Source organism: Poecilia formosa, unplaced genomic scaffold, assembly GCF_000485575.1.
Source record: "Poecilia formosa unplaced genomic scaffold, Poecilia_formosa-5.1.2 Scaffold100, whole genome shotgun sequence".
NCBI lineage: Eukaryota > Metazoa > Chordata > Actinopteri > Cyprinodontiformes > Poeciliidae > Poecilia > Poecilia formosa.
Genome location: NW_006800039.1, coordinates 1,941,770 through 1,965,744, shown reverse-complemented (window position 1 = coordinate 1,965,744; position 23,975 = coordinate 1,941,770). Strand labels below are relative to the sequence as shown.

General features: G+C 38.6%; 2 protein-coding genes across 4 annotated transcripts; both read right to left on the bottom strand.

Moving 5' to 3' along the window:
• Nucleotides 1–6,781: 6,781 nt before the first annotated feature.
• On the bottom strand, nucleotides 6,782–13,452 carry LOC103142775 (adenylate kinase isoenzyme 1). Of its 2 annotated transcripts, XM_007558994.2 has the most exons (7): nucleotides 13,348–13,452; nucleotides 9,003–9,040; nucleotides 8,312–8,347; nucleotides 8,025–8,188; nucleotides 7,809–7,925; nucleotides 7,543–7,734; nucleotides 6,782–7,451 (listed from the first exon to the last, which is right to left on the bottom strand). In XM_007558994.2, exons 2-7 carry the CDS (start codon nucleotides 9,007–9,009, stop codon nucleotides 7,386–7,388), a joined length of 582 nt encoding a protein of 193 aa, XP_007559056.1. In that variant the 5' UTR covers nucleotides 9,010–9,040; nucleotides 13,348–13,452; the 3' UTR covers nucleotides 6,782–7,385. The 2 variants fall into 2 exon arrangements, with proteins under 2 accessions (XP_007559056.1, XP_016530269.1); XM_016674783.1 differs by lacking the exons at nucleotides 9,003–9,040; nucleotides 13,348–13,452 and adding an exon at nucleotides 8,453–8,543.
• A 3,469-nt stretch (nucleotides 13,453–16,921) lies between these two features.
• Nucleotides 16,922–23,589, bottom strand: LOC103142776 (adenylate kinase isoenzyme 1). Of its 2 annotated transcripts, XM_007558995.2 has the most exons (7): nucleotides 23,488–23,589; nucleotides 19,143–19,180; nucleotides 18,452–18,487; nucleotides 18,165–18,328; nucleotides 17,949–18,065; nucleotides 17,683–17,874; nucleotides 16,922–17,591 (listed from the first exon to the last, which is right to left on the bottom strand). In XM_007558995.2, the coding sequence occupies exons 2-7, from the start codon at nucleotides 19,147–19,149 to the stop codon at nucleotides 17,526–17,528; spliced, it is 582 nt and encodes a 193-aa protein (XP_007559057.1). In that variant the 5' UTR covers nucleotides 19,150–19,180; nucleotides 23,488–23,589; the 3' UTR covers nucleotides 16,922–17,525. The 2 variants fall into 2 exon arrangements, with proteins under 2 accessions (XP_007559057.1, XP_016530268.1); XM_016674782.1 differs by lacking the exons at nucleotides 19,143–19,180; nucleotides 23,488–23,589 and adding an exon at nucleotides 18,593–18,683.
• Nucleotides 23,590–23,975: the final 386 nt, after the last annotated feature.

The window sequence follows — 23,975 nt, the reverse complement described above, 5'->3', positions numbered from 1 at the left end:
TCTATTTATATTCTTAGGAGACCCATAACCAGCGACTGAGAATGAACCTTCTGACAATATGTTTCGCTCCAGGTGTCCAGCGCAGATTCAGCTTGGCCAATGCTAGTTGTGAGAAATCATCCCCAAAACAGCATGTAATGTATCATGTTCTTCTCCCTGAAATGTCGGACTTTCCTTCCTGAAAGCACAGCTACAACATGACTGGCCAAAAAGCTCTGTTTTTGTTTCATCGGGGTATCCTTCCAGATCCTTTAGGGCTTGCCAGCATGCTTTTTTTTTTTTTTTTTTTTTTTTTTTTTGCTTTCTCCAGTCTGTCTGTTTTGTGTTTTTCCGTCAGCGGTGGAGCCCTCCCGGATCTTGAACTTCTTCCATGGAGCCCAGCATGATTCGAAATGTGATGCATGTTGAAATCAGCATATTAAGTATTTTGGCCTTGGAGTTCTTGAATGGCTTTAGGTGACTTTTTTTTTTTTATTATCCATCATCTGCACCTTCAATCTGATCAACCGGATTGCTTACACAGTCCACTGAACGCCATATCTGCTGACAGCATTAGTAACTACAGTCACAGAGAAATGAATCTGTTTGGGAATGGATTTTTAGTCTTTACTTGCATTATGGATATCCCTATATTCTTCTTTCTGAGGTCCTCGGAGAGCTTTCACTTTTCCTTTCTCCGCAAATACTTCCGAAACGTGAGGATTAAGTCTCTTTAGGGGTAGCACAAATCTGCCCCTGCATTTTCACCATATGACTCTGCAATAAGAAGTTAAGTATTCATAATTCTGCTTGTTTACTTTGCCAAATACTAAAAGGCGGACAAGTGTACATTAGACCTTAACTGCATCGCTTTTCATGACATATTAATTATTTTGTAATAAGCCGTCAGGGTACCAAGAAATTTGTGTGCATCTATAGGTTTTAAAAATGATTAGCGACATTCTGCTACACTGTAAGAAAACTGCCTCGCATTACCCTGTAGGCCATAACAATAATAATGTCAGCTGCAACCTCATTTAACAGCCTGTGGCAAGTTTGTATTATAATGATCTTCTGTTGCCACCTCTCACGTTACAGCGTGAAATTATTGGTTGAATGTTGACAAAAGGATTGAGCTTTTTTCGTTTCCTTTTTTTTTTCTTCTTTTTTTTTCATCTATGTGCTTTTTCTCAAAATAATTCCTCCAATCTTCTGCCCCCATCAACTATGATTTGATTATGCTAAAAATCTGGGCTCTTTTTTTGCAGTCTGTTTTTTTCTTTTATTGCTTCTGTTCCATCAGTTCTCATTTCTGGCACTCTATTGTCCTCAGACTCACATGTGATCTTGTAATTTTGAAGTGAGTTTTTGTATCCCTCAGGCAAGCATTTTCTGTGTAATTACAAAGCTATTATAGAAAATTACACACCTATTATCAGTTAAAGGTCATTGCCATATTTTATGGTCTATACTTGCAATTCATAAGCCAGAGATATTAGTGAGTCCATTAGTGAAAATGGGTTAGCAGGTATTGCTGCCACTTTTTTTCTTTTTCTTTTTTTTTACATACAAAAATATCCACCAACTCACAGCTTTCAGTTCCAGACAAAAATAAAATTATGGAAAAAAAAGATAAAAAATTATATTTTGCAGCCATACCACTGCAGGTCTAAATTGTAGGAGATAATTAAGAGTCGGTCCATCAGACAAAAATTATAGTGTTTTTGAACACGGATCAATTAAAATTATAAACACTAAAAGTGGAAGCATCAGAAGAGGAGAGGTCAGAGTGAATAAGATTATTTGCTTTCAGAACAGATAATTTCATTGTACAATTATAGAAGAGCAGGGGAACTATACTTTTTTTTTCACAAAACATCAATCTCATATACTGTCAGCAGACAGTGAGTTTTAACAAATATGTAAAAAATATATATGTTTTTTTAAAGTAAGTTACCTACTTCAGCATTAATATGTGTGATATTTGAAAATGCTTAGCAATCAGGTTAGACCTAGGGTTTTTATTATGATTCAGTGGTACATAAACCAATACAAAAATGTAAATGATCAAGTGAAAGGGAATGGATTTTTTTTTAACTAAAAGTCTGCTAAGTGTATTTTGCATTTGTGTTGAGCCCCCTCTATTTTGACACCCACAAATAAAACCCAATGCAATCCTGGCCACGCATTTTATTCATGGAAAATTTAGAAAAACTTCCTCCTCGCAATTCTGCACCATTTTGTGTTCTGCCACATTAGAATAATAATAATAAAAAAAAATTGCTGGTGACAAAATGCTTACCAAAGCTTACCAGAATGAACATGTTTTCAAGGCCCTGTATATTTGATCTGCACTGTTTTTTTGTTTTTGTTTTTCTGATGTAACAAAAAGCTTGAAGTTCTCAGGGAGCAATGTTTTTCTTTGGCTGCTTCACCATCACAGAAAAAAAAAAAAGCTGCAAAAGGGTAGACAAAACATCCTTTCCACTATGAAAGGACTCGGAGAAGTCATATTCCCATTGAGTCAACTCCACAACACAAAGCCTTTTAGTTGAGGAGAAAACTGAATAAAAGATAAACACGGAAATACTTTAACGAGTCTCCAAGAATATTTACAACGTGGCTGGGTCTCCCTCTTTCTGCGGTTGGCCCGAAAGGAGATAGTCACCGAGGTGAGAACCAGCATGGTGGAGCACATCTCTGTGGACACCAATGTTGTTGTCACACCTCTGATTATGTCATTTGAAAGCACAACGCGAAACAGAACTGTGCCAACTCTTTGTCAGTGTGCATTCAGTGAGGGACCGCGGCAGTCTAAGAGCATCCGATTTAGATGTTCAAATGTGACAAATAGCGAGCTAAAGTTATTCAGAGAGTCTTGTGTGTTCAGCCTAGATGATATGTTGCGTCTTAACGCCGCAAATCTGACCTCATTCTATCAAGCAGCATGTTCAAACAAATTCACATGAGACCTAACCCTAAGAGGGGGCAGTTTTGTTCTACTTGTATTCCTGCCCAAAGTATCTGGTACATAAATGTCTGCATTCGTCACGCAGCTCGCTGGGCTTACATTTTAGCTGATGAGCAAAATGTCAGGGTTGGAATTCACCTCCATTCCTCACCAAAGGACATTTTTAAAGCAGCTCAATACTTCAGTGGCATTCCCTCCCCCCTCGCCCCCCTTCAGCCTCCTCTCCCCAGTAGTACTTTTTCAATAACAGGAAACAATCGGCCGTCGTCTTTCATCACAAGCTGACGTTGGTTCCCGCACGGTGCCACTAGGTCTCTATGCTGCCAGCCAGCCAGCCAGCCAGCACACAGCCAGTCTACAGCAGAGCTGAGAGAGAATAAAGAGCCTGTGTCGGCTTCCTCGTTTCCTTATCGTCCTCTTAGGCGGTGGGGGATGAGGAGGCGGAGGGGTCTCACGCTTGGGCTTTCACTGAAAGTACCCCGGATTGACACGAGTGGAAAGAAGCCCATCACCATTACAAAGTCATTTAATGTGCGTCTCCAGTCCTCCAAGCGGACTGAACGATAAGGCGCTTGTTGCAGAGTCGTCTCGTTTGTGAATATCCATCTCATTTTTGAAAGCGGTCGACAGTTTTTGTTTTTTTGCTGGCATTAAAGTGAGATTTTAGTTACGTGATGGGCGGAGGCACTCTATCACAGAAAATGACAGATTGATGATGTTAAATCAGTCCTGTGTTGATAACCCAACGGAGGCCCCCCAAACGAAAACCCTGAGATAATGAATCTTGACGTATACATTCAGCTAGAAGCTCTTGTTTTAAATAGACCATGTGGGTGGTTCTGTTCCAACCTGCCCCGATTTCTTGTTTTCATCTACAGTTGCTTAACTGCAAATCAAAACAAATCCTGAACAATTCCCATGCTTACCACAAAACATTTTGACATGAAATAATCACCTGCAGCAAATTAACCCTCAACTGTAGTGATATTTCAAAAGCAACACCTTGCATGCGTTTGAAGCATGTTTCCAAAGCTGAAACACAATGCACCAAATATGCTTCTTCACGTACGTGAACTTTTGCTGTCGATATCTGTAACAGTAAGCTTCATAAGTACATCGTTTTGGTGAATTATATATGTAGATTATTGGAGTACTTACTCAGCTTTAAGAGTCAGACTTCTCTGAGGTATGTGCCTCATCAGATGACAGGCATGCTTTAATAAATTCTATACATAAATATTCAATGTATTCAGTGTCTTTAAAATATGCACAAAACATTACTTCGGTTTGTCATCGTCAAACCGTAAGATTTCTCACGCGTTAGACTGGGGCATCTAAAATGCATTTGTCAAGGATTTTACCAAAAGGCTGTAATACGAATGTGTTCAGTGATTAATAAATAAATCTAGTCTGATGAAGAACATTATAAAATATTACTCTTTTTTTCCCTCTAAAAGGGCAGTCAAAACATTATCACATGATATTTCTATCCAACCCACAGGAAGGGTCAGTATCTTCACTTTAATCCTGAACTGGCACCAAGCTAATCCTTTTCATTTATTTTTTTTTCTGTTGCCTGACTAATTTAAATATTAAACTTTTTTGTTTTTGTTCCTCAATTTCCTGTTTTGCATTTTACTTGTAGGCTTGAACTATGAAACGAAGACCTGAGTACGATTTCTGACAAAAGCAAAACTGAAGTTCAATATTCAGAAATTTAATCACTTTGTTTCTCTTTGCATGTCAGCCTCCTGTGTTATGCAATATATTTTTCAGAGCTTTACAACATAGAACAAACAAGGAAATTGAAGGGAACTAAAGATAAGAGTGGTTGCAAGGAGGCCTTTCATTCTCAAAGATTTAGGCTAATCATCAAGTCACTAAATCTTGAATCATAAAATGTTTTGATCTCTCCAATGGTACTATTTTTTTTTCTTTCATTTGATTACTGATGTGGTTCTAAATAAATTTATACTACTTCAAAAAACAATGTAAATAAAAACTTTACCCTATATTTCCCCTCCTTTTACTTCATTTGCATTGCTTTCTTTTTTCTTTTTTCTTTTTTTGAGACGTCTGCTTCATTTCCTTTCAGACGTTCAGCAATAGAGAGCATATGCTCTCTATCGGCGCCTCAGGTGGCTATTTAAGGAACTGCGGTTTAAATCTTCCACAAAACAACTTGTAAGACCTGAAAATTGTGGATTTCTGTGGACGTTTCTGCATGAAATTTTAATGAACTATCAATCCCTTGTCGTCCTATCTGAAAGCAGAGTTCTCATCTCTTTTCACCAGCAGTTTGGTCAGTGTAATACTGGTATAATAAACAGTTTGCTATTCCTGTGATATTTCAGAAATGTCTACTTGAAAAGACTGAAATGTGCAACCCTGAAAATGCATCTTCTATGCTACTTGCTATTTGCTGTATGTTGTTTTGTCTCACTTCAACGACTCGACAGATGATTCTGTAATTGCACAACAAACATCTTTTGCAATAACTTCCACGTCGCAAGTTATAATCTCAATATCCATTTAAAAACAATGCGTGCTAACTGTATAAGTCATCAGGTGTTATGACTTATAGATGTTTTCGAATGCATGACTGATATTGTCTCAAATTTGTTCGACATTAATAAGCCGTCGGTCAATCTAGACGCCAAAGTTCTTCCACAGTTGTACGTGGCAAATTCCACTGCAAGCTCAACATGTCCTCTTTGTTTTCTACCTTTATGAAGCAAGAACAAAATTCTTGGCATTCAAGCAGCATCCTCAGTGACTTTATGAAAGCGTTTCAGACGCCTCCGTCTGATTGACTTTCCTACGGACACATCCTGTCCACCTTCAGAGGCCATTTTCCCTTTCCTCATCCCTACAGAGCACAGTCATGATCAGAGCCGTCCTTGGAGAAAAGTCCGGATACCTGCAGTAGCGTTGGCTCAGCCCCGACTGGAAATACGTGTGTTTGTGTGAGAGAAAGATGAGGGAGGTGAGAGGCAGAGGAAGAGCAGCTGGTCATTTGGGCCTCAAAGGAGTTATTGGAATAACACTGCTGGACCACAGCTGCTGCAGGGTGTCCTGTATCCTGTTGTGTCTGCATTCTCCAGCGTCCTCGTTGTGGTTTATTATTAGAAAGCATTTCCTGCGTTGGACTCCTTTTATGGCGTTTGACCAGAATTACCAACAATCTCAGTGTGGTGGCGTTTAAAATCGTACAAAGTGGAATCTAGGGATGGAGCTCAGTACATACACCACCGCAAAATTAACATCAAACTACATTGTTTTATAGGATATTGAACATCTGTATTTTTTACAACTTTATAGAGATCTCTTTCACATGTGTACATACCGTCACAATGAAAGCGGCGCAAAATATCCGCAGAGCTTAAGATGGGCTAAAAAAAAGGAATTGAAAAGTTCTGCCTATGTGAACAATAACCTTATTTTATAAATTTGTCTCCATTAAATGGCACAAGAAGACATATTGTAGCAGTGACGTGGCTGTTTTTTTTATGCATTTTGAACTTCTTTTATAGCAAATGTGTTGAATAGATCTATTGTATGTTTGTATAAAAATAAGATTTTGTCTTGTAATTCATCGTAACCACATTATCCGCCAATGTCACATTGGCACAACATGTTCTGTTTGCCAAAATGGACAATACAAGAAAATGATAAGCAATTTAAACGTCAAAGCTCAATGACCAGCTGTTTGTACAAAAACAAAATGTTCTACCCTCAAGTTAGGAATACAGTAGAGCATCTTTGAAAAATATGAAAATATTGTGCAAGGTGTCTGTTACATGGTGGACACCCATGATCTTTTTATTTTTTAATATATCATTGCATAAACTGCATCTCAGTGCGATACTCCAGCTGCAATATGGCACACGAAGGGCCCTGAAGAGGACAGTGACAGGAGCTGAAATGGTTGTTGGAGTGTCCCAGTCCAAGGCCTGTTTAGCAGTCACTGCAGTGCAGTGACAGGGTGCGGACCACTGCCAGGGATCCTGAAAATCTCTCTGTGAGCTTATTAAACTGCAGTTATCAGGCAAACAGTGGCAACAACAATAAAAGCAGAATTACCAGATCGGCACACAGTTTTTGGCTCAAGCTGTTAAAACGCTGAACTACTGTTGGTATTATAATAGTAATAGCAGTAAGGCGGTTATTTTATACGCAATAGATGTCTTGTGTTTTTAGCTCGGTTTCAAGGCTTTAGCACACTGAACTGTCCTCAGACTGTTGTGAGCACATTATATATTATATCGAAATGACAATAAGCCGTTTACATTTGATTTGATTCGAACACTTGTGGGGTGTGGAGGTCCTACGATTAGTAGTCTGTCTTCCAGTCAGGTTTAGTCCTTTTAAAACCCACACATATACTCATAAGAAAACAACATCCAGACACAGCTCATCCAGTTATGTTGTTTTACTACAGTGCATCAATAGCCTTGGAAACCTGGGCAAAGACGTCATCCACCGCCAGCTCAGAATCCACCTGCAAGATGAATAGAAAAACGACATCATGAGACTAATGTTTCAAATACGTTCTATATGTTTTTAGTCAACGACGCGTTTGTCGTACACACCTTCTTCACAATGCCACGGCCCTCATAGAAAGCGATGACCGGCTCGGTTGCCTTGTAATACAAGTCCAGGCGTTTCTTAATTGTCTCTTCGTTGTCGTCAGAGCGGCCGCTGGTCTCGCCACGCTTCAATAGTCTCTTGACCATGGTTTCTGCTTTCGCATCGACGTACAGCAGCAGGCAGGGTTTGCCGATCTGAGGTCGAAATCAAAACTTCTGTAGATTTAAGGCTGCAGCAATAAATAAGAAATCCCCGTGTATGTTCTCACCTTCTTCTCAAACTCCTCTCCCTGTTTGACCTCACGAGGGTAGCCGTCGATGAGAAACCCCTTTGAGACGTCAGCCTTGGCGATCATGGCATCCTTAATCATGTCCAAGACTGTGTCCTAGAAAGCAGACAGGAAAAGGTGATGAAACTTTACGATGTAGCGGTTCTAACAGAAAATGCTCACGGCACCACTTTAAACTCTCGGTCACGTCCTTACCAGAGGAACAAGCTCCCCTTTCTGCATGATGGCCTGGAGTTGCTTGCCCCTTTCAGAGCCGGAGGCCACCTCAGCACGTAGCAGATCTCCAGAAGACAAGTGGGTGTAGCCATACTTTGCAACTATCTTTTCACACTGGGTGCCCTTTCCAGAGCCAGGTCCACCTAAGGACATCAACACAAAACCCAATGTGGGGGCATACAAACAAACAAACAAAACAAAACAAAAAAACCCAAGTAGTTGAACATCTTGCAAGTGAAGTGTTAGGACCGGTTCAGAGTACTCACCCACAACAAAGATGATTTTGGCATCCTTGATTTTGTCTGCAATAAGCATTGCAAAGAGAAGTTATGAACATGTACAAAACCACCGGTGGCTTTTCTACAAATGTAATTTTAAATCCACAAAGAGAGATTTAGGTAACAAACCATCTTGTGAGGTGGATGCTTTTTTCATTTTTAATGTTGCAGAACAAAGAGTCTTCTTGTGCAACAAGCTGCTTTGGCTGTGCTCGCCTTGAAGTGAGTTTGTGTCATTACTCAAACTGCGTTGACATGGCAACTGTTGCTATCTAATTATGCTATGCAGCCAAGGGTTTAAGAGAGAACTAAAAGGAAAGTGGTAAGCTTAACCACTGCAGGAGAAAACCCCTAACTCGGATTTATTGCTTTAGATCATAACACATTTACATGTTTATTGAAATTAAATACATAATTTCTATTCAAATAATGATTTATTTCTATGTGAACTAAATACCGCAAATACACGGGACCGTTAGGATTTTTCTTGCAACCTATAAAAATACCAGAAGAGGGCAATAGAGGCCTTTAAAAAAAAAAAAAAAAAAAACTCCTGTCTGGCTCTGCTTTACTTAAACACCACTAGATTACTAATGGAAGTACAAATGAAGAAGTTTCACCTCATTGGTCATATACAGTAGAGCATTTATCACTTCACTGAAAGTGATGCATTGATTACCTGCCATTGCGTTGTGTCTCTGGAGTGTTTTCTTTCAGCTGTGAAAAAATAAATACATAAGAGCCATTAAGTAAATGTGAAAATGCAATACATTTCAAGGTGCCAAGAACCCTAACCAGTCATTGTGCTGCTTGATAATTGGAAAACATGCAGGGAAGCAAAGTCTTTCCACTTCACTTCTTTTTTTTTTTTTTTAATTCTTCTCCTTACCCCTTACTGTCAGTATAGAGTAAAATACAAATAGATTTTGTAGTCTGAACTGGCTGACATAACTTTTCTCAGATGATTTTTCTATCGTTTCCAAAATCAATTCAGGGTTGCTCTTTCTAATGTAGCAGCAGAAGACTAAAGGTCATATAAGGTTTCCCTTAAGGCGTTACAGCTATTTTATTGATTCTGACATTCCTTTGGCGATGACTGAACTGAAAACACGATTTGTTTCTAAAGTTGTTTTACACTATTCTGTTGTTCTTTTATTTGTTAGCTTTTTCTCTAAGGAAATGATGTTTGTCCTTGCACTCATTGTGCACATTGGATTCATACATACGGTCCTGAAGATATATAGAGTGCAGAATTAATACGATAGACTCGAGTTTAGGTTTAAAGTTTTACGTTACCCCTAAGAGGGCAGGTTTTGAGCGCAAGACGTAAGCTGCAAATTGAAAACCAGACAAATTGAAAAAGTGCCGTTATAAATTGCAATGACATGTGAAACATTAATATAACTCAAAACACAGTGGGGGGAAAAGCAGGATTTGCTCTACATGAGTTCTGCATTTTTGCTTCTTAGAATGTATTAATAGTAGTAGTAGTATTAGTAGTAATAGTAGTAAGTGTCACATCATTGTACTTTTTTGCCTCTTGTGTAAACTTTAAACACAAAATACACACTGCAATGAAATTTTTGCCGTTTTGTTTCTTTTTTTATTATTATTTGGCTATAGGGTAAGTAAGCATATGAAGACTTGCATTTTCACATACTACTCTTGGCAATATTGCTCAACCAGTGGAAAATTCAATCGATGCCATCTAGAAAAATCTATATTAAAACCCCCACATATTCATAATTGAACCATGTCCATTTCAACACATGTTTCTGCCTGGTTCTAAGCTTTTCCACTGCAGCTCTGCCTGTAGGTTTAACATATTTCTCATGCAAAAGGGTCTATTTAAGTTCTTCTCCGTCAACAGCATGTACTCTCCCTAAATTGCTCCGTCTTTATCGCCATCTTCCAATCAACTCAGACCAGCCTCCCTGTTCCTGCCAAAGAAAAATAATCTTCACAGCATGATACAGCTCCCGTTATGGTTCATCATGGAAATAGTGTGAAAATCGTGATGTGCGGCGTTGCTTTTTAAACAAACATTAGCATTGTGAATGGAGGTCAAAAAGCTGAATCTTAGTCCGATCTGACAAAAGCTCCTTTCCCTACATCTGTATCATGATTTCTAAATGGCTTGTCGAAAAATATACATATAAAATAAGTTTTAGTTGTACAACCAGATAGCTACTAAGTATCTTAACATAGAGTATAATTATGTAATTTAAAAAAACGACAACAAGGATTTCATGATAGGATTTCAGATAAAGTATATTTTTCACTCTTTGTACCGTTTTATTTTTTAATTTTCAATTCTGCCACTTTGGAAAATACACAGCACCTCCAGCTCTTAATGTTCAGCTGACAGAGGACTGCTAGTTTTACCCAATATGTACTTATGTACTCAGCGTATCTAAAGAGAACAGTAACCACAGAAGAGTTTTAGTAAATATTCTTTGCAGCTGACAGATAAAAGAATGAGGAAGTAGGTTGGATGTAGGCGGGCATATTCAAGTGCAAGCTTGCCCCAAGTCTCTAGCCCAAGAGCTTCCCTAGTTCCTGCAACTGTTTGCATTTTAAACAGCAATTTTCCCTTTTGTACAAATGAATGGTGCATTTTAATTATTTAACAATCAATTTAAGATGCATACATTTAGAGTTGATTATCACACAGTCATGTTTAGTTATACATTATGAATGGTTTCCTATGGTTTTATTGCTGCATTATCAAACTGTTAATTCTAAAAGCAATTTTTTTTATTGAAAAAAACAAAAAACAGAACCTCTTTCTTTTATGCATTTCTGCCAATTTGATAGTCAAATCAGCCTGGTGTGTTTAACTCCTCACCCCATGTTTCTGCGTTGCCACAGATAAATGGGACATACTCCCATGCAGGGCTGGGTTGAGGAGAGAGTTTGCCTGAGGGTAGAAGTCATGTTTTGGTGCCCAACCCAAAATAATTTTTACACATTCAAATTGCAATAGATTGAAAAGTAGATCCTCATCTATTTTAACAAACACACACACACACACACACAAAAAAAAGAGGAGGCATGGGGAATACAGTTAAAGAGTGTTGCCATTATGATTTCAAGTGCTGCAGATGAAGGTTAAGGCTAGAGGTAAGGTAATGATGAAACCGTTTTTAAAAAGATGAATTCTGGGTAATGATAGTAGAAACTAAACACTCTCAGCTAACATGAGGTTATAAACTTTTTTTTTTTTTTGGAAAGCTGTTTGAAAACATTCATTGAATTAAATTTAAAAGAAAAACTCTTTGGATCCCCCAAGCCACTGCCGTGACAAAATACTCTGCCAAGGATTAATGCTAACAAAAACATAACATATTAAAACTTTTAAGTTTGGTTATACAAAATAGAAAAGATTAGAAGAGAATGGCTTCATAGCTTGCAAAGATGCATGAAAATGAGAATTAAAACATTTTTTTTTTTAATTAATTTTGGGATATCCGTTTGTACCTTATCAACCGTATTACCTTTAAATCCTTGCTTGACATACATTCACAGGAAGATGGTGGCTTTGGGTTAGATTAACCAATGCTTAGTTACTGGACTCTGTTGTCAGCATTCCTGCACTGGATCAGCTTGCACTAAAGTTTTGAACTAGTGTTAGAATGGCATTACAAGTTCTACACAATTAATCTACTGTAAAGTACAACCAAAAATGATTTAATTATGTGCTAATTTAATTTGCCGTACACCTAAAGAGTGATGGTGCTGTGTTCTCAGGTTTCTGGTTTTATGATGGCACCCTCTGACCCTGTGGTCAGAGTAAATGTCACTGGTGGGCTGTTATCGGAGTCAGCACGGCGCCTCTTTGGGATTCCCACTCTGGCCTATTATGGTTATCTCGGTTGTTTGGTAACTTCAACCAGCATGGTCAATGCTCTGGTGTTTTGTGAAATTACAAATTAGTGGACCATTCTGAGCCATTGTTTACATTGTTGCCATCAACAATTTTAAATACCCTGAGAGTAACATAAAGTTAAATGTAAAGGAGTTGGATCTGTAATGTCCATTATCCATAAAAGAAGTAGCAAAAAATAAAAAAATAAAATAAAAAATAACCTTAGACACTCCAAAACTCTACATTACACCCACACGTCTTATTGCTGCTTTTAAATATGCAGTCAGTCCTGCTAAAAAAAGACCCAGGTTGTCTGCAGCTGTTAAAGGACTTAGTGACACCCATTAAGCACGTGGAGACGCAGCCCTGGCTGACTGCTCTGCAAGAGACTGGACAGGAAAACACGGTTGACAGTTTTTTCAGAGCACACGCTCCAGTGCACAATTTGGTTAAGCTTTCTCCAAGTTTAATTTGCCGTGCTGCCCCTTTAAAGGACCCTTTGACGTCAGTGCACTTTGAGGCATTCCATGATGTTTGTGAATGGATGGAGTGAGAGAAATCTTGTTTGTGATCTGGTCGCAAAGTGGTACCTGGAATGTGCAGCAGAATCAATAACACTCTTGCACTAATCAGTCGTTAATGACCTTTATGGGGGCTTAGAGGGATGGATGTGGAATTAAATGGCTGCAGTGAGTTGCATTGGCAATGACCTTTATTGGTTGCAGTTCAAAATATGGTTTATGAATTGATAAAAAAAAAAGGGGGGGGCAGAATGTGTTTCTGATGTGTATTTACACAGAAGGTAATTATGTAAATGTCCCTCCCCTATTTCATCCCTAAGATACCTGGTCAAGAATGACCAGAAATGCATGCCTTTGCACTAAAGAAACATCCCATTCTCTAAAAATGCCAATTTGAAATGATTTACAAAATCATCTGCCATTTGAGGTCTGTAGACCTCAAATGGCAGATGACAACTACACACTCAGCCTCAGTTATTCTCATTTTCCATCCCCATAAACAGCTCTGGCCACTCTGCCTGCCTTCGATCTCCGTCATCTCCATTTGGCACGACGTCTCACAAAAGAATAACTGTTGTCACACAGACATTCCTGCCCGATCTTCCTTTACCGAGCCTTTCGTCCTCTGTACTGACCTCTCTTCCGCGCTGTGGCTTTAGATCCCTCTGCAAAGGGGGTTGCCTTTCCCTGGATTCCCGTCTGCACAGTTCCTGCTGCACGGCAGCCCTCCCTCCCCCACCCGATGCCTTTTTATAGTGCAGCTGAGCCTGCTCAGCCTGCAATGCATTCTGGGTAAGAGGGAGGAAGAATAGATGAGGGGAGGGAGGGAGGAAGGAAGGGAATGTCTGGTGAAATGAAGAAAGCAGGGGTGAAACTAAAGGGAGGGTAACTTGAGGGGAAAACTGTGGCAGAAAGTTTAACAGCTGTACAGAAAGTGTATCCAATTATCAGGTTTAAATGGCTTTGCAAAATTGAACCATTCAAAATATGTTCTGACATGTCTGGTAAAGAAATTATGCAAGGCGGAAGTAAACTTTAAAAAGAGGAATTACAACCTACTAAGTTAAGTGACACATATTCTATCTGAAATACAACATAAAAAAATGTGTCATAGTTCCTAGGCTTATTATCTTTAAGTAAATGCTTAAAAAAAACCAACTGAAAAATACTTTTCAGTCAAATCCAGTTGTGGTTATGCAATGATGGCTGAAGATAGGAAACTGGTTTGGCCTGTACTTTTCTACAGTTCCAGCGTCACAAACTCATTCAGTAAGTGGTAGGTGAAAGGCGTAACTTTTCAGCTTGCTGAAAATGTTGACATAATCGTATGTGGAGCACCTCTTGCTGAAAGGAGGAAGTAACGCAATTCAAATAAACATTTGAAACATTTTATTAAAAGCATGAGGCGACATATTCATGTCCTTAAAAGGAACATAAATACAAAATATATTTTTATATACAAATTATGGCAAAGATAATTAAAAGCATTCCAGATATTTTTCCTAAAAAATTTCATTTACAAAAACAAAAGGGGGGGAGGGAAGGAATAGTTTAACTGCAACTCCCAATATGTTTAATATCAAAGAGAAATGGACTAAGTATTCCAATGTGATTCACAATTTCTATTAAATTACATGGTATGAACTTTGAGGTTCAAATATGAGGTATGCAATAGTTCTAAATAAAAAACGAAAAGTCTAAAATTAAGGATATACAATCCCAGTACCACTGAAACAAATGCCGTATTTTCCAGACTATAGAGCGGACCCACAAAGTTTTTTTTNCTGATGAAGAACATTATAAAATATTACTCTTTTTTTTTCCCTCTAAAAGGGCAGTCAAAACATTATCACATGAAATTTCTATCTAACCCACAGGAAGAGTCAGTATCTTCACTTTAATCCTGAACTGGCACCAAGCTAATCCTTTTCATTTATTTTTTTTTCTGTTGCCTGACTAATTTAAATATTAAACTTTTTTGTTTTTGTTCCTCAATTTCCTGTTTTGCATTTTACTTGTAGGCTTGAACTATGAAACGAAGACCTGAGAACGATTTCTGACAAAAGCAAAACTGAAGTTCAATATTCAGAAATGTAATCACTTTGTTTCTCTTTGCATGTGAGCCCCCTGTGTTATGCAATATATTTTTCAGAGCTTTACAACATAGAACAAACAAGGAAATTGAAGGGAACTAAAGATAAGAGTGGTTGCAAGGAGGCCTTTCATTCTCAAAGATTTAGGCTAATCATCAAGTCACTAAATCTTGAATCATAAAATGTTTTGATCTCTCCAATGGTACTATTTTTTTTTCTTTCATTTGATTACTGATGTGGTTCTAAATAAATTTATACTACTTCAAAAAACAATGTAAATAAAAACTTTACCCTATATTTCCCCTCCTTTTACTTCATTTGCATTGCTTTCTTTTTTCTTTTTTCTTTTTTTGAGACGTCTGCTTCATTTCCTTTCAGACGTTCAGCAATAGAGAGCATATGCTCTCTATCGGCGCCTCAGGTGGCTATTTAAGGAACTGCGGTTTAAATCTTCCACAAAACAACTTGTAAGACCTGAAAATTGTGGATTTCTGTGGACGTTTCCGCATGAAATTTTAATGAACTATCAATCCCTTGCCGTCCTATCTGAAAGCAGAGTTCTCATCTCTTTTCACCAGCAGTTTGGTCAGTGTAATACTGGTATAATAAACAGTTTGCTATTCCTGTGATATTTCAGAAATGTCTACTTGAAAAGACTGAAATGTGCAACCCTGACAAAATGCATCTTCTATGCTACTTGCTATTTGCTGTATGTTGTTTTGTCTCACTTCAACGACTCGACAGATGATTCTGTAATTGCACAACAAACATCTTTTGCAATAACTTCCACGTCGCAAGTTATAATCTCAATATCCATTTAAAAACAATGCGTGCTAACTGTATAAGTCATCAGGTGTTATGACTTATAGATGTTTTCGAATGCATGACTGATATTGTCTCAAATTTGTTCGAGATTAATAAGCCGTCGGTCAAGCTAGACGCCAAAGTTTTTCCACAGTTGTACGTGGCAAATTCCACCGCAAGCTCAACATGTCCTCTTTGTTTTCTACCTTTATGAAGCAAGAACAAAATTCTTGGCATTCAAGCAGCATCCTCAGTGACTTTATGAAAGCGTTTCAGACGCCTCCTTCTGATTGACTTTCCTACGGACACATCCTGTCCACCTTCAGAGGCCATTTTCCCTTTCCTCATCCCTACAGAGCACAGTCATGATCAGAGCCGTCCTTGGAGAAAAGTCCGGATACCTGCGGTAGCGTTGGCTCAGCCCCGACTGGAAATACGTGTGTTTGTGTGAGAGAAAGATGAGGGAGGTGAGAGGCAGAGGAAGAGCAGCTGGTCATTTGGGCCTCAAAGGAGTTATTGGAATAACACTGCTGGACCACGGCTGCTGCAGGGTGTCCTGTATCCTGTTGTGTCTGCATTCTCCAGCGTCCTCGTTGTGGTTTATTATTAGAAAGCATTTCCTGTGTTGGACTCCTTTTATGGCGTTTGTCCAGAATTACCAACAATCTCAGTGTGGTGGCGTTTAAAATCGTACAAAGTGGAATCTAGGGATGGAGCTCAGTACATACACCACCGCAAAATTAACATCAAACTACATTGTTTTATAGGATATTGAACATCTGTATTTTTTACAACTTTATAGAGATCTCTTTCACATGTGTACATACCGTCACAATGAAAGCGGCGCAAAATATCCGCAGAGCTTAAGATGGGCTAAAAAAAAGGAATTGAAAAGTTCTGCCTATGTGAACAATAACCTTATTTTATAAATTTGTCTCCATTAAATGGCACAAGAAGACATATTGTAGCAGTGACGTGGCTGTTTTTTTTATGCATTTTGAACTTCTTTTATAGCAAATGTGTTGAATAGATCTATTGTATGTTTGTATAAAAATAAGATTTTGTCTTGTAATTCATCGTAACCACATTATCCGCCAATGTCACATTGGCACAACATGTTCTGTTTGCCAAAATGGACAATACAAGAAAATGATAAGCAATTTAAACGTCAAAGCTCAATGACCAGCTGTTTGTACAAAAACAAAATGTTCTACCCTCAAGTTAGGAATACAGTAGAGCATCTTTGAAAAATATGAAAATATTGTGCAAGGTGTCTGTTACATGGTGGACACCCATGATCTTTTTATTTTTTAATATATCATTGCATAAACTGCATCTCAGTGCGATACTCCAGCTGCAATATGGCACACGAAGGGCCCTGAAGAGGACAGTGACAGGAGCTGAAATGGTTGTTGGAGTGTCCCAGTCCAAGGCCTGTTTAGCAGTCACTGCAGTGCAGTGACAGGGTGCGGACCACTGCCAGGGATCCTGAAAATCTCTCTGTGAGCTTATTAAACTGCAGTTATCAGGCAAACAGTGGCAACAACAATAAAAGCAGAATTACCAGATCGGCACACAGTTTTTGGCTCAAGCTGTTAAAACGCTGAACTACTGTTGGTATTATAATAGTAATAGCAGTAAGGCGGTTATTTTATACGCAATAGATGTCTTGTGTTTTTAGCTCGGTTTCAAGGCTTTAGCACACTGAACTGTCCTCAGACTGTTGTGAGCACATTATATATTATATCGAAATGACAATAAGCCGTTTACATTTGATTTGATTCGAACACTTGTGGGGTGTGGAGGTCCTACGATTAGTAGTCTGTCTTCCAGTCAGGTTTAGTCCTTTTAAAACCCACACATATACTCATAAGAAAACAACATCCAGACACAGCTCATCCAGTTATGTTGTTTTACTACAGTGCATCAATAGCCTTGGAAACCTGGGCAAAGACGTCATCCACCGCCAGCTCAGAATCCACCTGCAAGATGAATAGAAAAACGACATCATGAGACTAATGTTTCAAATACGTTCTATATGTTTTTAGTCAACGACGCGTTTGTCGTACACACCTTCTTCACAATGCCACGGCCCTCATAGAAAGCGATGACCGGCTCGGTTGCCTTGTAATACAAGTCCAGGCGTTTCTTAATTGTCTCTTCGTTGTCGTCAGAGCGGCCGCTGGTCTCGCCACGCTTCAATAGTCTCTTGACCATGGTTTCTGCTTTCGCATCGACGTACAGCAGCAGGCAGGGTTTGCCGATCTGAGGTCGAAATCAAAACTTCTGTAGATTTAAGGCTGCAGCAATAAATAAGAAATCCCCGTGTATGTTCTCACCTTCTTCTCAAACTCCTCTCCCTGTTTGACCTCACGAGGGTAGCCGTCGATGAGAAACCCCTTTGAGACGTCAGCCTTGGCGATCATGGCATCCTTAATCATGTCCAAGACTGTGTCCTAGAAAGCAGACAGGAAAAGGTGATGAAACTTTACGATGTAGCGGTTCTAACAGAAAATGCTCACGGCACCACTTTAAACTCTCGGTCACGTCCTTACCAGAGGAACAAGCTCCCCTTTCTGCATGATGGCCTGGAGTTGCTTGCCCCTTTCAGAGCCGGAGGCCACCTCAGCACGTAGCAGATCTCCAGAAGACAAGTGGGTGTAGCCATACTTTGCAACTATCTTTTCACACTGGGTGCCCTTTCCAGAGCCAGGTCCACCTAAGGACATCAACACAAAACCCAATGTGGGGGCATACAAACAAACAAACAAAACAAAACAAAAAAACCCAAGTAGTTGAACATCTTGCAAGTGAAGTGTTAGGACCGGTTCAGAGTACTCACCCACAACAAAGATGATTTTGGCATCCTTGATTTTGTCTGCAATAAGCATTGCAAAGAGAAGTTATGAACATGTACAAAACCACCGGTGGCTTTTCTACAAATGTAATTTTAAATCCACAAAGAGAGATTTAGGTAACAAACCATCTTGTGAGGTGGATGCTTTTTTCATTTTTAATGTTGCAGAACAAAGAGTCTTCTTGTGCAACAAGCTGCTTTGGCTGTGCTCGCCTTGAAGTGAGTTTGTGTCATTACTCAAACTGCGTTGACATGGCAACTGTTGCTATCTAATTATGCTATGCAGCCAAGGGTTTAAGAGAGAACTAAAAGGAAAGTGGTAAGCTTAACCACTGCAGGAGAAAACCCCTAACTCGGATTTATTGCTTTAGATCATAACACATTTACATGTTTATTGAAATTAAATACATAATTTCTATTCAAATAATGATTTATTTCTATGTGAACTAAATACCGCAAATACACGGGACCGTTAGGATTTTTCTTGCAACCTATAAAAATACCAGAAGAGGGCAATAGAGGCCTTTAAAAAAAAAAAAAAAAAAAACTCCTGTCTGGCTCTGCTTTACTTAAACACCACTAGATTACTAATGGAAGTACAAATGAAGAAGTTTCACCTCATTGGTCATATACAGTAGAGCATTTATCACTTCACTGAAAGTGATGCATTGATTACCTGCCATTGCGTTGTGTCTCTGGAGTGTTTTCTTTCAGCTGTGAAAAAATAAATACATAAGAGCCATTAAGTAAATGTGAAAATGCAATACATTTCAAGGTGCCAAGAACCCTAACCAGTCATTGTGCTGCTTGATAATTGGAAAACATGCAGGGAAGCAAAGTCTTTCCACTTCACTTCTTTTTTTTTTTTTTTAATTCTTCTCCTTACCCCTTACTGTCAGTATAGAGTAAAATACAAATAGATTTTGTAGTCTGAACTGGCTGACATAACTTTTCTCAGATGATTTTTCTATCGTTTCCAAAATCAATTCAGGGTTGCTCTTTCTAATGTAGCAGCAGAAGACTAAAGGTCATATAAGGTTTCCCTTAAGGCGTTACAGCTATTTTATTGATTCTGACATTCCTTTGGCGATGACTGAACTGAAAACACGATTTGTTTCTAAAGTTGTTTTACACTATTCTGTTGTTCTTTTATTTGTTAGCTTTTTCTCTAAGGAAATGATGTTTGTCCTTGCACTCATTGTGCACATTGGATTCATACATACGGTCCTGAAGATATATAGAGTGCAGAATTAATACGATAGACTCGAGTTTAGGTTTAAAGTTTTACGTTACCCCTAAGAGGGCAGGTTTTGAGCGCAAGACGTAAGCTGCAAATTGAAAACCAGACAAATTGAAAAAGTGCCGTTATAAATTGCAATGACATGTGAAACATTAATATAACTCAAAACACAGTGGGGGGAAAAGCAGGATTTGCTCTACATGAGTTCTGCATTTTTGCTTCTTAGAATGTATTAATAGTAGTAGTAGTATTAGTAGTAATAGTAGTAAGTGTCACATCATTGTACTTTTTTGCCTCTTGTGTAAACTTTAAACACAAAATACACACTGCAATGAAATTTTTGCCGTTTTGTTTCTTTTTTTATTATTATTTGGCTATAGGGTAAGTAAGCATATGAAGACTTGCATTTTCACATACTACTCTTGGCAATATTGCTCAACCAGTGGAAAATTCAATCGATGCCATCTAGAAAAATCTATATTAAAACCCCCACATATTCATAATTGAACCATGTCCATTTCAACACATGTTTCTGCCTGGTTCTAAGCTTTTCCACTGCAGCTCTGCCTGTAGGTTTAACATATTTCTCATGCAAAAGGGTCTATTTAAGTTCTTCTCCGTCAACAGCATGTACTCTCCCTAAATTGCTCCGTCTTTATCGCCATCTTCCAATCAACTCAGACCAGCCTCCCTGTTCCTGCCAAAGAAAAATAATCTTCACAGCATGATACAGCTCCCGTTATGGTTCATCATGGAAATAGTGTGAAAATCGTGATGTGCGGCGTTGCTTTTTAAACAAACATTAGCATTGTGAATGGAGGTCAAAAAGCTGAATCTTAGTCCGATCTGACAAAAGCTCCTTTCCCTACATCTGTATCATGATTTCTAAATGGCTTGTCGAAAAATATACATATAAAATAAGTTTTAGTTGTACAACCAGATAGCTACTAAGTATCTTAACATAGAGTATAATTATGTAATTTAAAAAAACGACAACAAGGATTTCATGATAGGATTTCAGATAAAGTATATTTTTCACTCTTTGTACCGTTTTATTTTTTAATTTTCAATTCTGACACTTTGGAAAATATACAGCACCTCCAGCTCTTAATGTTCAGCTGACAGAGGACTGCTAGTTTTACCCAATATGTACTTATGTACTCAGCGTATCTAAAGAGAACAGTAACCACAGAAGAGTTTTAGTAAATATTCTTTGCAGCTGACAGATAAAAGAATGAGGAAGTAGGTTGGATGTAGGCGGGCATATTCAAGTGCAAGCTTGCCCCAAGTCTCTAGCCCAAGAGCTTCCCTAGTTCCTGCAACTGTTTGCATTTTAAACAGCAATTTTCCCTTTTGTACAAATGAATGGTGCATTTTAATTATTTAACAATCAATTTAAGATGCATACATTTAGAGTTGATTATCACACAGTCATGTTTAGTTATACATTATGAATGGTTTCCTATGGTTTTATTGCTGCATTATCAAACTGTTAATTCTAAAAGCAATTTTTTTTATTGAAAAAAACAAAAAACAGAACCTCTTTCTTTTATGCATTTCTGCCAATTTGATAGTCAAATCAGCCTGGTGTGTTTAACTCCTCACCCCATGTTTCTGCGTTGCCACAGATAAATGGGACATACTCCCATGCAGGGCTGGGTTGAGGAGAGAGTTTGCCTGAGGGTAGAAGTCATGTTTTGGTGCCCAACCCAAAATAATTTTTACACATTCAAATTGCAATAGATTGAAAAGTAGATCCTCATCTATTTTAACAAACACACACACACACACACACAAAAAAAAGAGGAGGCATGGGGAATACAGTTAAAGAGTGTTGCCATTATGATTTCAAGTGCTGCAGATGAAGGTTAAGGCTAGAGGTAAGGTAATGATGAAACCGTTTTTAAAAAGATGAATTCTGGGTAATGATAGTAGAAACTAAACACTCTCAGCTAACATGAGGTTATAAACTTTTTTTTTTTTTTGGAAAGCTGTTTGAAAACATTCATTGAATTAAATTTAAAAGAAAAACTCTTTGGATCCCCCAAGCCACTGCCGTGACAAAATACTCTGCCAAGGATTAATGCTAACAAAAACATAACATATTAAAACTTTTAAGTTTGGTTATACAAAATAGAAAAGATTAGAAGAGAATGGCTTCATAGCTTGCAAAGATGCATGAAAATGAGAATTAAAACATTTTTTTTTTTAATTAATTTTGGGATATCCGTTTGTACCTTATCAACCGTATTACCTTTAAATCCTTGCTTGACATACATTCACAGGAAGATGGTGGCTTTGGGTTAGATTAACCAATGCTTAGTTACTGGACTCTGTTGTCAGCATTCCTGCACTGGATCAGCTTGCACTAAAGTTTTGAACTAGTGTTAGAATGGCATTACAAGTTCTACACAATTAATCTACTGTAAAGTACAACCAAAAATGATTTAATTATGTGCTAATTTAATTTGCCGTACACCTAAAGAGTGATGGTGCTGTGTTCTCAGGTTTCTGGTTTTATGATGGCACCCTCTGACCCTGTGGTCAGAGTAAATGTCACTGGTGGGCTGTTATCGGAGTCAGCACGGCGCCTCTTTGGGATTCCCACTCTGGCCTATTATGGTTATCTCGGTTGTTTGGTAACTTCAACCAGCATGGTCAATGCTCTGGTGTTTTGTGAAATTACAAATTAGTGGACCATTCTGAGCCATTGTTTACATTGTTGCCATCAACAATTTTAAATACCCTGAGAGTAACATAAAGTTAAATGTAAAGGAGTTGGATCTGTAATGTCCATTATCCATAAAAGAAGTAGCAAAAAATAAAAAAATAAAATAAAAAATAACCTTAGACACTCCAAAACTCTACATTACACCCACACGTCTTATTGCTGCTTTTAAATATGCAGTCAGTCCTGCTAAAAAAAGACCCAGGTTGTCTGCAGCTGTTAAAGGACTTAGTGACACCCATTAAGCACGTGGAGACGCAGCCCTGGCTGACTGCTCTGCAAGAGACTGGACAGGAAAACACGGTTGACAGTTTTTTCAGAGCACACGCTCCAGTGCACAATTTGGTTAAGCTTTCTCCAAGTTTAATTTGCCGTGCTGCCCCTTTAAAGGACCCTTTGACGTCAGTGCACTTTGAGGCATTCCATGATGTTTGTGAATGGATGGAGTGAGAGAAATCTTGTTTGTGATCTGGTCGCAAAGTGGTACCTGGAATGTGCAGCAGAATCAATAACACTCTTGCACTAATCAGTCGTTAATGACCTTTATGGGGGCTTAGAGGGATGGATGTGGAATTAAATGGCTGCAGTGAGTTGCATTGGCAATGACCTTTATTGGTTGCAGTTCAAAATATGGTTTATGAATTGATAAAAAAAAAAGGGGGGGGCAGAATGTGTTTCTGATGTGTATTTACACAGAAGGTAATTATGTAAATGTCCCTCCCCTATTTCATCCCTAAGATACCTGGTCAAGAATGACCAGAAATGCATGCCTTTGCACTAAAGAAACATCCCATTCTCTAAAAATGCCAATTTGAAATGATTTACAAAATCATCTGCCATTTGAGGTCTGTAGACCTCAAATGGCAGATGACAACTACACACTCAGCCTCAGTTATTCTCATTTTCCATCCCCATAAACAGCTCTGGCCACTCTGCCTGCCTTCGATCTCCGTCATCTCCATTTGGCACGACGTCTCACAAAAGAATAACTGTTGTCACACAGACATTCCTGCCCGATCTTCCTTTACCGAGCCTTTCGTCCTCTGTACTGACCTCTCTTCCGCGCTGTGGCTTTAGATCCCTCTGCAAAGGGGGTTGCCTTTCCCTGGATTCCCGTCTGCACAGTTCCTGCTGCACGGCAGCCCTCCCTCCCCCACCCGATGCCTTTTTATAGTGCAGCTGAGCCTGCTCAGCCTGCAATGCATTCTGGGTAAGAGGGAGGAAGAATAGATGAGGAGAGGGAGGGAGGAAGGAAGGGAATGTCTGGTGAAATGAAGAAAGCAGGGGTGAAACTAAAGGGAGGGTAACTTGAGGGGAAAACTGTGGCAGAAAGTTTAACAGCTGTACAGAAAGTGTATCCAATTATCAGGTTTAAATGGCTTTGCAAAATTGAACCATTCAAAATGTGTTCTGACATGTCTGGTAAAGAAATTATGCAAGGCGGAAGTAAACTTTAAAAAGAGGAATTACAACCTACTAAGTTAAGTGACACATATTCTATCTGAAATACAACATAAAAAAATGTGTCATAGTTCCTAGGC